Source organism: Amphiura filiformis, chromosome 2 (genome assembly GCF_039555335.1).
Source record: "Amphiura filiformis chromosome 2, Afil_fr2py, whole genome shotgun sequence".
In the NCBI taxonomy this organism is placed as follows: domain Eukaryota; kingdom Metazoa; phylum Echinodermata; class Ophiuroidea; order Amphilepidida; family Amphiuridae; genus Amphiura; species Amphiura filiformis.
The window spans coordinates 47408319-47421319 of NC_092629.1; the positions used below are offsets into that span (position 1 = coordinate 47408319).

Below are 13001 nucleotides of genomic sequence, written 5' to 3' on the forward strand. Positions count from 1 at the left end.
GTGAATAAGTGATAAGTGTTATCTTCAGTAGATGGCAGTGTGTGAATAAGTGATAAGTGTTATCTTCAGTAGATGGCAGTGTATGAATAAGTGATAAGTGTTATCTTCAGTAGATGGCAGTGTGTGAATAAGTGATAAGTGTTATCTTCAGTAGATGGCAGTGTATGAATAAGTGATATCGTCAGTAGTGAAGTAAGTGATAAGTGTTATCTTCAGTAGATGGCAGTGTGTGAATAAGTGATAAGTGTTATCTTCAGTAGATGGCAGTGTGTGAATAAGTGATAAGTGTTATCTTCAGTAGATGGCAGTGTATGAATAAGTGATAAGTGTTATCTTCAGTAGATGGCAGTGTATGAATAAGTGATAAGTGTTATCTTCAGTAGATGGCAGTGTAAGTGAATAATGGCAGTGTGTATGTGATAAGTGTTATCTTCAGTAGATGGCAGTGTGTGAATAAGTGATAAGTGTTATCTTCAGTAGATGGCAGTGTGTGAATACTTGTAGATAAGTGAATAAGTGATAAGTGTTATCTTCAGTAGATAGCAGTGTGTGAATAAGTGATAAGTGTTATCTTCAGTAGATGGCAGTGTGTGAATAAGTGATAAGTGTTATCTTCAGTAGATGGCAGTGTGTGAATAAGTGATAAGTGTTATCTTCAGTAGATGGCAGTGTATGAATAAGTGATAAGTGTTATCTTGTAGATGGCAGTGTGTGAAAGTGATAAGTGTTATCTTCAGTAGATGGCAGTGTATGAATAAGTGATTAGTTTTATCGTCAGTAGATGGCAGTGTGTGAATAAGTGATAAGTGTTATCGTCAGTAGATGGCAGTGTATGAATAAGTGATAAGTGTTATCTTCAGTAGATAGCAGTGTGTGAATAAGTGATAAGTGTTATCTTCAGTAGATGGCAGTGTGTGAATAAGTGATAAGTGTTATCTTCAGTAGATGGCAGTGTATGAATAAGTGATAAGTGTTATCGTCAGTAGATAGCAGTGTATGAATAAGTGATAAGTGTTATCTTCAGTAGATAACAGTGTATGAATAAGTGATAAGTGTTATCGTCAGTAGATAGCAGTGTGTGAATAAGTGATAAGTGTTATCTTCAGTAGATGGCAGTGTGTGAATAAGTGATAAGTGTTATCTTCAGTAGATGGCAGTGTATGAATAAGTGATAAGTGTTATCTTCAGTAGATGGCAGTGTTAGATGGCAGTGTGTGAATAAGTGATAAGTGTTATCTTCAGTAGATGGCAGTGTATGAATAAGTGATAAGTGTTATCGTCAGTAGATAGCAGTGTGTGAATAAGTGATAAGTGTTATCTTCAGTAGATGGCAGTGTATGAATAAGTGATAAGTGTTATCGTCAGTAGATAGCAGTGTGTGAATAAGTGATAAGTGTTATCGTCAGTAGATGGCAGTGTATGAATAAGTGATAAGTGTTATCTTCAGTAGATAGCAGTGTGTGAATAAGTGATAAGTGTTATCTTCAGTAGATGGCAGTGTGTGAATAAGTGATAAGTGTTATCGTCAGTAGATGGCAGTGTATGAATAAGTGATAAGTGTTATCTTCAGTAGATAGCAGTGTGTGAATAAGTGATAAGTGTTATCTTCAGTAGATGGCAGTGTGTGAATAAGTGATAAGTGTTATCTTCAGTAGATGGCAGTGTATGAATAAGTGATAAGTGTTATCGTCAGTAGATAGCAGTGTGTGAATAAGTGATAAGTGTTATCTTCAGTAGATGGCAGTGTATGAATAAGTGATAAGTGTTATCGTCAGTAGATAGCAGTGTGTGAATAAGTGATAAGTGTTATCTTCAGTAGATGGCAGTGTGTGAATAAGTGATAAGTGTTATCTTCAGTAGATGGCAGTGTATGAATAAGTGATAAGTGTTATCTTCAGTAGATGGCAGTGTATGAATAAGTGATAAGTGTTATCGTCAGTAGATAGCAGTGTGTGAATAAGTGATAAGTGTTATCTTCAGTAGATGGCAGTGTATGAATAAGTGATAAGTGTTATCGTCAGTAGATAGCAGTGTGTGAATAAGTGATAAGTGTTATCTTCAGTAGATGGCAGTGTGTGAATAAGTGATAAGTGTTATCTTCAGTAGATGGCAGTGTATGAATAAGTGATAAGTGTTATCTTCAGTAGATGGCAGTGTGTGAATATGTAATAAGTGTTATCTTCAGTAGATAGCAGTGCGTTCAAAATAAACAAAGCTTTTTTCTATGAATGGTATTTGTGTTTCAGATTTATCAATTTTATTTCATTCATCGTCAAAAATAATAGAAGCTAAACAAAGAAACAAAACATAACAAGTATAGTTTCTATACCGTTATAAAGCATCAGGTGAATAAACTGCCTTCGTGTATAAAATAAAATTCGTTCTTTGCAGCTTTGAAAGTCAGTGAGTCATTTTCTTTTTCACGTTACCAAAACACAGCCATAAGGTGTGGGTTCGGTCCCAACAATGGTACGGGATATATCGGGTCCACTGTGACTTCATAATCTAGGTTATGCTGTGTAAATCTTGGCCTGAACTCTTCCATAACCAACACCTCTGCTTCTGGTTCTTCTTGTGGTGCAAAACACGTTAGAACGGTGTGAAATTTGGTTAAACTTGGTACCAAGTTTTTCTTGAGGTATTCTTCATCAATATGTTCAAATATTTCCCGTAAGGTTGTCCATGCTACACGTCCATGGATCTCCAAATATCGAAGCAATTTGCTTTCCGTCACCAGACTGATAAGCCCACGGCTGTATGATCGGTACACGGGACCTACATCGATGACGACTTTCCGTAACGTGTCGTGATAATGTCGAGCCAGATGTTTCGCGGTTCGATCCGGGTGATAACCATCGTCGTTATGACCGTAAATATGAACGGATTCCAACGGCATGCTCGTCACAAGAAGCCGCTGTATGTCGTTGATTTTCAAGACACCGTTCATAGTGAACTTAACACGAAGGCCAGGAATATTTTGACGTATTCCATGCCAGCAGGACGAATCCACTGCATGCTGGTACGAATCACACCGGTGCGTTCGTATGTGGATGTATTCTAAACTTTTCCTGCAACTGTCCCCTAGTTTTGTTAATAGAAGATCTGTCACAAATCCATAATTCAAAGTCAGATCGACAAGTGCTTGAAAGCGACCAATAGTATTGGCGAACTCACTGCCGACAGCAACCGGCGCATCTCTTTCGAAGTAGTCATCAAGAAACAAAAACTTCAGTTTATGTGATGATCTATCTCCAGCTGACCGAATAAGACTAACACCTTCATTTAAAGTCAGTGTAGCATAACTTAAATCTAAACGTTCAAGCTGTGTCTGAAATCGAAGGAATCTGTTCAGAGAGCGAATTATTCCACTTCTAGCATGACTACCGCTTCCGGAGATGCCGTTACGAAATTGATGCTGAAATTGAAGCTCGGTTATCGAAAACTCTTTCAGTTGGACAGGACCTTGGCGGTACAGATTGTGCAGCATTGCAGTAAATGTACGTTGGAATCGAGTTGGTCTTCGACATATTCTTACCCCTCCATAGATGTACAAATTCTTCAGGTATCTTCCGACGCTCCTGGTATATATCACGTGCTCAAAATCGTTGAAATTTCCACGGAATCTCATTTCGGCTGAACGCCATAAATGAGGCGTTGACATGATGATGCGATTCCAATTCTGGCATGTTACCCCCATTCTGCCTTTCTCCCATGGCAATAAATAAGAGGCTATTTGTGTGACTGCAATGTCGGGTAAAGAACCCCAATTTGGGCCGCCGGATTCTTCTTCGCTATCGTCATCATCATCAACATCGTCGTCGTCGTCGTCGTCGTCATCGTCGTCGTCGTTGGTATCGGCAACCCCAAAGATTGGGTTAGACATTGAAGGCACGTCAACTGCATATGATGGTCCTGCTTCTTCAGGCTCGGCATCTTCTATCTGTAGCACCTCCCCAATGAGTGGGATGTCCATTGCAAAGAGTCGAACCCGCACCAAAATAAATCAAAGTCACACATTTGCTCCTGGCCCTTCAGTTACAAAGTCTTCTTTTTGAAGTGAGTATGAAAATGACACTCCTTCACGTCAGGATTTTGTAGTGTTTTGATTTAGAGACTCGCGCCACCCGCATTGTTGGTTACCAAGCAAAGGATATGCGTCTAGTAGGCCTACGCGTGTTCAGCGCGGGTTGACGCAACGTTACCCGTGGGCGGCGCGGCGCGCAACGGTACTTTTAGTCAAGTACGGAAGGATATATGGGACAGGGGTTAATATCGTTAACTTGACGGCGCGGTAGGCAGCCTCGGATTATTAGGTCCAGCAAACACAAAACGTTTTTGAAACGTTTTAACATCAGGTTATATTTTGGATTGTTGGTGTTGGTAAAAATGTTTTAATAATATTAAATGTCGGGTTAGTTAAAGGTCAAGAAAACGTTACGAAAACACAATACAAAATTATTCTTACAATTTTTGCAAAATGTTATTGTAATATATTTTTGCAAACAATTTTCTCCAAATATTTTGTCAACAATAGTATTAGATAACATTATGTTAGAATATGTATAGTTAGTTATCACAAAACGTTTTTGAATGTTATGAAAACGTGTGATAGGCCTATCCTTTATATAGGCCTACCTTTTATATAACCCGACATTTAACCGTTTTCTGGCAACTTTTTCTAACCTTTTGCGAATGATGTCGAAAATGTTTTGTGTTTGCTGGGGGCCTTTATTAAGTTCAATATCTAGCTGTAGATTTTCATCCCGAGAAAGATAGACGTAATTGATCATGTTGATAGTCCTAATATATAAATTCCAAAGAACTCAAATATTTCCCAATCAGTTCAAACCAGTAGGGGTGCGCAGGGTTTCAAAAAGTGCGCTCGCGCGCGGGGGTGTGTGTGAGAAAAGGGAAGGGCATGCCGAGTCTTGATCACCCAAACTGAACATTGGTTTTGGTAGATTGATAAAAGGCTCATTATTTTGTCCATCAACTGGGTGAATTTCCCACGAATGACTAACAAAAGTGTGGTATGCGACTATGCGTACTAGTTCGCAACGCAAACTAAAAAAAGCCAAAACCAAAAAAACCACAAAAAAACCAGACACATCATTTATCGATATGACACTTTCGCATTGGTGATGACCTATTAGCTACGACGGTATGGGTTCCCTGTACTCTACATGCGTACGCTACTGCCCTGAACCATGCTCCCTTATACAGGGTGTCCCTGAAAGAACTGTATCGTCGGAAACTAAGTTTAAATTGAAATTGTTTTGGTATTTTAACGCCATAAGTAAATAACTGGAGTGCCCCCCCGACAAAAAAATAAAGAAAAAAGTGTCCAAAAAAATGAAAGAGAAAATCTGAAGGACACAGGAAAAGAAAAGAGGCTAGGAGCCAATTTTCCATCAAAATTTACCCTGATCATTGGCCAAAATAGTGTAAAATACAATTGTTTTGCGTGCACATTGTCACAGTAAAGCCCTTTTCAATCCGATCAGGTCCAAAAATAGTGTAAAATGCAATTTGTTTGCCCGCTACGTGAGCACATCATCTCTATAAAAACAAAACCGGTATATGTATTGTATGATGCATCTGCATTTGTTTTCGTCTGTGCACCCGAAATTTTTTTTTGCCCCCCCCCCCCCCTCCGACCAAGAAAGCTGGCTATATGCCCTGGTATGTGATAGCTGATATATTCCTCAAATTAGGCCTATATAATTAGTTTGGTTTATGCGTTAAAATAACCCAAAAAATCAGTTCCGTCGGATACAGTATTTTCAGGGACACCCTGTAGGCCTACAAATAGTTCCATTTTTCACATCGGACATCTAAACCCTATATAATGCCAATGGGTACAGCCCATTAGTCCGTATAGAGTGATTAGTCCGAAAATGGGTAGGGTTTAGGGCATTTTAGGTCCGAATTAAGGGTTAAGATTAGGGATCGCATCTGGGTTTTATGGTTCTGTTAGAGTCAGGGTTAGGGCTTAGGTTAGGCCTATAGGTTTAGTTAGTTTAGGTCTAAGGATTAGGATTTATTTTTATATTGTTATTGAGTTATTAAAAATGTTTTATATATCCTTTACACAACACGACAATAAAATGTTTTCTGTAAAACGTTTTGTTTTTGCTGGGTAATTCCTTTATGCATAATTATTAATATGTTCCCTGCCATGAAAACGCAGTAAGGAATAATCGTAGTTTGGGATTGGTTACCGTGCTGAATGTCTCTTTATAACTTCACTTTTGTACCATACCACCCTGTACAGAAAATTTAAAAGGGTCCAATGATCAAGTGTGCATATATTACTCATTACAATGACTATAAACTGGACTTTGACCGTTTTGATATCCTGTGACCTTTTGTCCCTTTAACAGAACAAGGAGCTTGTCGGTAAATATACTCTCGTGGCAAGGCATTTCCTTCAGTATGTTTGTGTGAGTCACATAATAATAATATCAGGTGTAGGTCCAAAGATTTTGGTGATGTTTTCTTGATGCTTGTGTAGCTTTAAGGGGCCCTACTTCTTTTTGTGCCTGTGATAATTACATCTTGATAATAAATATTTTTCAGCTATAACTAATAGGCCTATGGATGATTATTATGCATGCTCAGATTGTTTACCCCGACATAGAACCCCGGCATAGAACTTCAGATTCGATCACATTGCGACAAGTTTCTGCTTTTGTTGGTGTACGTTGTATAAATAACACTCGCGTGTTAACTTGCTATATTTATATTTGAAAGAATGGCGGCACATTTGTGTGAAGCAATACATCGTAGGCATATTAAAATAACATTATCTGAATTGGCATACTAAAAAGCATCAAGTTTTCTTAAAATTGATGAGACAAAACAGGTACGTAATTATTGTTTTTTTAACATTCAAGAGAACTGATGATCCTTGGCTTGCATGGGCGTGGCAAGTAAATTTTCATTTGTAAGAATGGTCTCCTTAATGTGTCTGGTACAAGCATCAACCGTAGGCCCATATTAGTTCCAGAAATGCGCTATAATTAGCCTTGTAGTTATTAGAACATGATCTGTTGATAAAATTCAGGCCCTATAATTAGTTAATTTTTCTTTCTAATTTGGACCCTCTTGTGTAGGGCCTACTTCTTAACATATTCACCCTGAAAAGTGGACCTCTATGTCGTCTTGCGTTGCCACTGACTATTAGTATCCAACCCCTACCCGCACCTTCTGGCTCCTGCCTCAATTCACGTTCATAAAAGGAGATTTAAAAGGTATCATCCGATCTTGATTAAGTTATGATTAGGTCATTTCATTGGTGACGGAACCATTTTATAAATCTTGTTTGTGATAGGCCTAGTTGTTTTAGGGGATGACCACTTATGGCCTCCATAGCGTTTTGATCATCTCCTCCATGTCATTTTACTTGTCTTTTTTGTTTCTTTTGTGTATTTTATATTCATTAAATGATGTGGAAAATAAAGACTTATTATTATTATGTCGGTGAAAATTGTTTTCTTTTCCAGATTCAACATTCTAAATCTAATAACCACCTGATGGAGGCCAACACCTCGAGATTTCGTCAGTATGTACGCATCGCAATCATATCTGGGATCTGCGTTTTCTGGCTTCTTATATACAGAAATTTCATCCCTAAAAAAACACAGCCCAATTGCTCCAAGTAGACTTGACCATGGATTTGGAATTCCGAAGAGACGCATGGAAGTCTGCTCTTCTACACAACTCAGCAGGAATTATTCTTTGTTTAAAGAGGAGTACGGAAAATATGGTGAAGGTGATATAAATAGCACGTGTATGAAAGAAGTTCTCATTTATGGGAGTTTAAATAAAATGGAATATTATCCCGAATTGGCGGGAATTTTAAACTTGTTTCGAGAAAGCGTGGGATATAGCTACACGGCGCATTTTGTATGTCCAAATAAATGTGCAATTGGATTACGAGTTGGTATGGAAAAGGAACATTTCGTTAATAAAGATGTTGTTTTATTTGGTATGTTACCCAAAAATTTCGTTGGTCAACTGGATTTTCTGAGCACAATCAAACCTACACAGGGTCAAACATGGATCTACTACAGCACGGAAACTCCTTTACGAGTCTTGCGGTGGGTGCAGGACATGAAATTAAAAGATATACGATATCATAAATTAATGACATATCATATGGATTCTGAAATGCCTCGTCCTTTTGGTTATTTTGTTGAAAACCATAACTCTAATGTGACTGATGAACTACCGAATTTTGCTAAAAACAAAACTCGTTTAATAGCATGGATGGCGAGTAACTGTGAAGAAATATTTTGGTCTCGATCAATGCTAGTCGAGCATCTAATGGAACATGTGCACATAGATATCTATGGGAGATGCGGAGGTTTTTCTTTAAGATGCATGCCCCGCGATTCGGATAAATGCAATTGGATGCTAAGTAAATATAAATTTTACCTCGCTTTAGCCAATTCTGAATGTCGCCATTACATTACCGAGAAAACGTGGAGGACTGCGCTTCAACACAATATTGTCCCCATAATTTACGGCGCACCCAAGGTGGACATTGAACGATTCGCTCCGCCGAATTCTTACATACATATAAGCGACTTTCCCTCAATTGCAGAATTAGCAAACTATCTTCAGATTTTGGATAAAAATGATACTCTTTATAACAAGTTCTTTGAATGGAAACTCAAAGGTCGTGTGGTAAGTAATTTTCCACCTCGACCAAGTATATTTTGTGATATGTTGTCAAATTCTGCACCAGATCCAATTGCCACACAAGAATCCAAAAAGCCATGCCTCAAAGGCCCAAGTTTGAAATCTCTAGGAACGTCATCTTGGTGGCGCACTTGTAGGTATGACGTCGATATGACGACAGCAGTGTATACTAAGAATCCAAAACTGGCTGTGCAATATAAGAAATGGAAACCTTGGAATGTCACCGATTTCAGATAATGGTTTCAGTTTTTAGAATCTGAAGGCATAAGAACTCAAGGGAATCTCTGCAATTTAGGTGCCACTCACAGACCCATGGGCTGCGGTGCACCCTTCCCCCAAGTGATCCTATTGGGGAGGGGCACTGGTCCTGATTGGGGTGGGGGGAGGGGGGCTGTTTTCGGCAATTTTGATATGGGATTTTCTAAATGTTCAAATCGATTCTCGTATAGTGAAACTATCCATAGGTCTCTATATTTTAAGCGGCTCTTACTTATTTTTTGTATACATTTGCTATGGAGCATACTGCAATGCATGATGGGATACACCCTTTAGCTGCTGTGAGACTGCACTATCAATGAAATAATCACAATAAAACCCAACTTTTTATTATATAGTACTAGATTGCACTGGACTTTTATTCCACTTCCTGAACATTGCTATCAGACAAAAGTAAAATAATTATATCTTTCATATACCCATCATCAGTAAATAAAAAAAAAATACATGTACCAACAACGAAAAATTATTTTTGAACACAAAATTAATGAGGAAAACATTTTCCATTATAACAGGCTGTTCCATTTGAAATCCCCACTGGGCTATTCCAGTTGTAATCCATACACCCCCTATGGAAGATATGACCTTAATCTTCAACACCGAGTATCAATTTCAAATGGAGTCACCCATTGAAGTAACCATATTTATAATTCACACCCCCTGTGTAGAAGATTAAGGACATGTCCTCCATAAATTTTTTTTTTTAAAAATTCTGTGGTCGTGCCTGTGCGTATCGCATACACAAGCGTAAACGCAAAAGCAATAAACAATCACGCTGATTGGCTGATCAATGCACTTGACAACAAGCCAGCTGACCCATTGGTCTTCGGCGTGGCGCGTAGTAGGCGACCTTGTCACTTCTACGCGATAGCAATTCACCAGCGCGTACCTGGACCACGGAAGTTTTAAAAAAACAACTTTAGGGGTGTATGGACTCCAAATAGAATAGCCCAATTATGGTCAATCCATGTGGAAATTTTGTGTCCGTTTTATGTTAAAATTCAGCTAAAAATGCAGTGGCACTTTTTTCAGGAATTTTTGTTTGGAATTCCAAATCTTCTCACCGTTTCCACTGCTTGTGGATGAAAATCATGACATGTGGAATGTGTAAAATGCTATATTTTGTTTGAATTTCAAAATCTTCCACAAAGGGAAGGGTTTTCAAATGGAAAGGCCCATGGCAGTTCTTCCTGGCACCAATTTTTAAAATAAATAGAAATAATATATTTTGGATTTATATAGCGCATTTTCCTCAGAGGATTAAAAGCGCTGTAATTTCACTGCCACTGGTGAATAATCAAAATCGGATTGCATCAACTAGGCCAGTTGCAGCCGAAGCTGGTGCAAACCTATCCGCACTTAGATTGTGACATTCACCAATTATCTGTGCAGCGCCCCAAATTCACATTGGGTGAAGGAAGGTTTTGTTAATCAAATAACTAACTATCAATTTTGAAAGGAGGCAATGGGAGAAAACCTGTGAGAGCGAGCATAGATTGGGATAAACCAAGTGCACACACACTTCTTGGGAACGGCCTATGCTTGAACCCGGGGCTCTGTGGTGCAAAGCCAGGGAACATTAGCTGTGCTAACTCGCTCTCCAAATTTTTTTAGTTAGCTTAGGAAAGAAATATTTTGGCGACATCTCTGCACAAAATAACATCATGCGTTTTTGGATTATGCCCAATACTAGACACAGCCCCTATCTAACACTTGTAGTGCTTTACTACCAAATATGATATGCTGAATAAATTCAAATAAAATCATATTGCATACACCCTCTTTGTAAGCTGCCATGAGGGCGACAAAACCATTTTTTACAGTGAAAACCAGTTTTTCCTTGGTCACATGGAACTTCATGCGTTAGATAAGGATGGTTTACAGTTATCTCTTATTTGGCATTATGCAAGTAATAAATCACAATGATGTACTTTTATGTATTCACTGACATAACTGTCATTTCTTAAAGTCATAATGTACGATCTTTTAAAATGAATTTGGGTTAATTTTTTTCAAACCTTTTAAACCAACTTACACCTAAACTGAATCAGCCATACAGGTTGTATTAAAATGATTGGTACCCATCAGTTTTGGTGTTTATTGACAAGCCTGCTTCTACAATATGCAACTTTGGATCCTCCTGAAATGTCCAGTATTTATATATTTATTATCTTTTATAACATGCTTCTATAAATATGCTAGCTCCAATGTTGCATTTTGTTGTGGTAGTCTTGTCCATAATCACTGGAAACTGATGGGTACCAATCATTTTGATACAGCCTGTATTTGCTGTGGTTTGTCAGGTCAATAGAGCAATTTTGACATAGTGTAGTATTCAGACATTAAGCCCCCCCCCCCCCCACAATTCCACGTTAAACAGCTAAAAAAGCCTGTAGGGGTTCCTTCATGTTACCTTGTTATTTTAAAATGGACAGTAACCTTTCCTGACAGTTACTGCTAAATGATTTCAGCATTTTGAGTAAGAATAACAAAATTCAAATCTGATACAAATCATACATTATGGCTTTAAGGGATTCTGTACCCTATCTTTGCACAGTATTTTTGTAGAACCAAAAAACACATCAGATACACCAAATTATATCGCAAATTTCAAAAAATCAAAATTATTTGATATTAAAAGGACATTCCTTGTATTCAATAGGTAATTTGGTTTGTCTGATGTGCTCTCAGGTCCCATAAGTGTGCAAAGGTGGGTTTCAGAGCCCTTAACCCCTGAGCACTACCTGCCGATCTAACATTGCCTCAGAATGGAGCTTTGCAAATTTATTCTAACAAATGTTGCTGATTGGTCCAATCGATAATGAAAACTTCTTTTTGGCCAATCGGCAGGTAGTTCTCATGGGGTTAAGGAATAAACTATTTACCAATCATCATCTTTCACCAAAGTTAAGTAGATTTTGCACTTTAATGGCAGAGAAACCATTTGCTAAAAATATCAGGATAACAGTACCTGTAACACAACATCATTGGGCAGGAAAAACCTCCCATGTGTCATTGGCCCCTGAACATGTTTAAAGCAAAACCTGCTATATATGTAACCTGTTGGCAGTTTTGTTTTAAACATGTTCAGGGGCCACAGGTTTTTCCTCCCAATGATGACAATCTGATCCAAATTGTGTGACATTGGGCTATTCCAGTTGAAATCCATACACCCCCTATGGAAGACATGACCTTAATTTCCCACACAGGGGGTGAAGACATCAAATGTAGTCACCCATTTAGGTAACCCCATTTGAAATTCACACTATCTGTGTGAGATTAATTAAAGTCATTTATTCCAGGGGGGTATGGATTTCAACTGGAATGACACATTGATGATTTTTGTGAAATATGTAATTTGCACAAAAGGGAAAAGAAAAATAATGTTCATAATAGCCATAACTGACTTAGTAAAATTGCACTGCCTACTTTATCCATTTAATTATATTCAAAACAAAAGGATTGGCAAGTACTACAATGGTACTGTAATATGGGAGCATCTCATTTGGTTGGTACAAATTAGATTATGTCGCATTTGCAGGGGGAGCATAAAATCTGGGCCATCACATGACTTGCGTGAAACAATACTGGTGGCCTTTCTTAAAACAAAATACTTCTAATGAGCTGCCGTAGTACATGTTAGTAACCACTGGTTACTGGCTCAAGTCTGGGCTCATACACATGTTCTGAAATATGATATACCATAGGCATTGTGTTGTGATCATTTCGATCAGTGGTTCTAACAAAGAAAGCATGAGCCAGTTGACCTAGCAACGGTCATATTCTAATGTGCACTACGCCAGCAAATACCGAGCAATAGAATCAAATCAATATAGAGTCAACAGTGCAGCGTCCAAGTCGGCCCGCCTCAACCACTGTCCAATTTTGTCCTTTGCTCAAAGTACAAATTTGCACAATGTTTGACAGTACAGTGCCACCTCACTTATTTATCCCAACCTCTCTATAATACGGATATCTCAGTTATCTGGATGGATGATCTCCGATGGAAAACATGTTTT

At 38.2% G+C, this 13001-nt stretch overlaps 2 protein-coding genes across 2 annotated transcripts; one reads left to right on the forward strand and one right to left on the reverse strand.

Annotated features, from left to right (window-relative positions):
- Nucleotides 1-2425: 2425 nt before the first annotated feature.
- On the reverse strand, nt 2426-3973 carry LOC140141051 (F-box only protein 39-like). The gene is made up of 2 exons (XM_072162831.1): nt 3882-3973; nt 2426-3791 (listed from the first exon to the last, which is right to left on the reverse strand). The coding sequence occupies exons 1-2, from the start codon at nt 3971-3973 to the stop codon at nt 2426-2428; spliced, it is 1458 nt and encodes a 485-aa protein (XP_072018932.1).
- Nucleotides 3974-7548: 3575 nt separating this feature from the next.
- Nucleotides 7549-8943, forward strand: LOC140141063 (alpha-(1,3)-fucosyltransferase 4-like). The gene has a single exon (XM_072162838.1). It carries the CDS (start codon nt 7567-7569, stop codon nt 8941-8943), a length of 1377 nt encoding a protein of 458 aa, XP_072018939.1. The 5' UTR covers nt 7549-7566.
- Nucleotides 8944-13001: the final 4058 nt, after the last annotated feature.

What these genes read in the sequence shown, in the direction of transcription:
- LOC140141051 (XM_072162831.1), bottom strand. Translation starts at nt 3,973, where the DNA reads ATGGACATCCCACTCATTGGGGAGGTGCTACAGATAGAAGATGCCGAG. An exon ending in GCAGTTGACGTGCCTTCAAT is followed by an intron (nt 3,792 to 3,881) that starts GTCTAACCCAAT and finishes TGATGACGATAG; the next exon opens with CGAAGAAGAATCCGGCGGCC.
- LOC140141063 (XM_072162838.1), top strand. Translation starts at nt 7,567, where the DNA reads ATGTACGCATCGCAATCATATCTGGGATCTGCGTTTTCTGGCTTCTTA.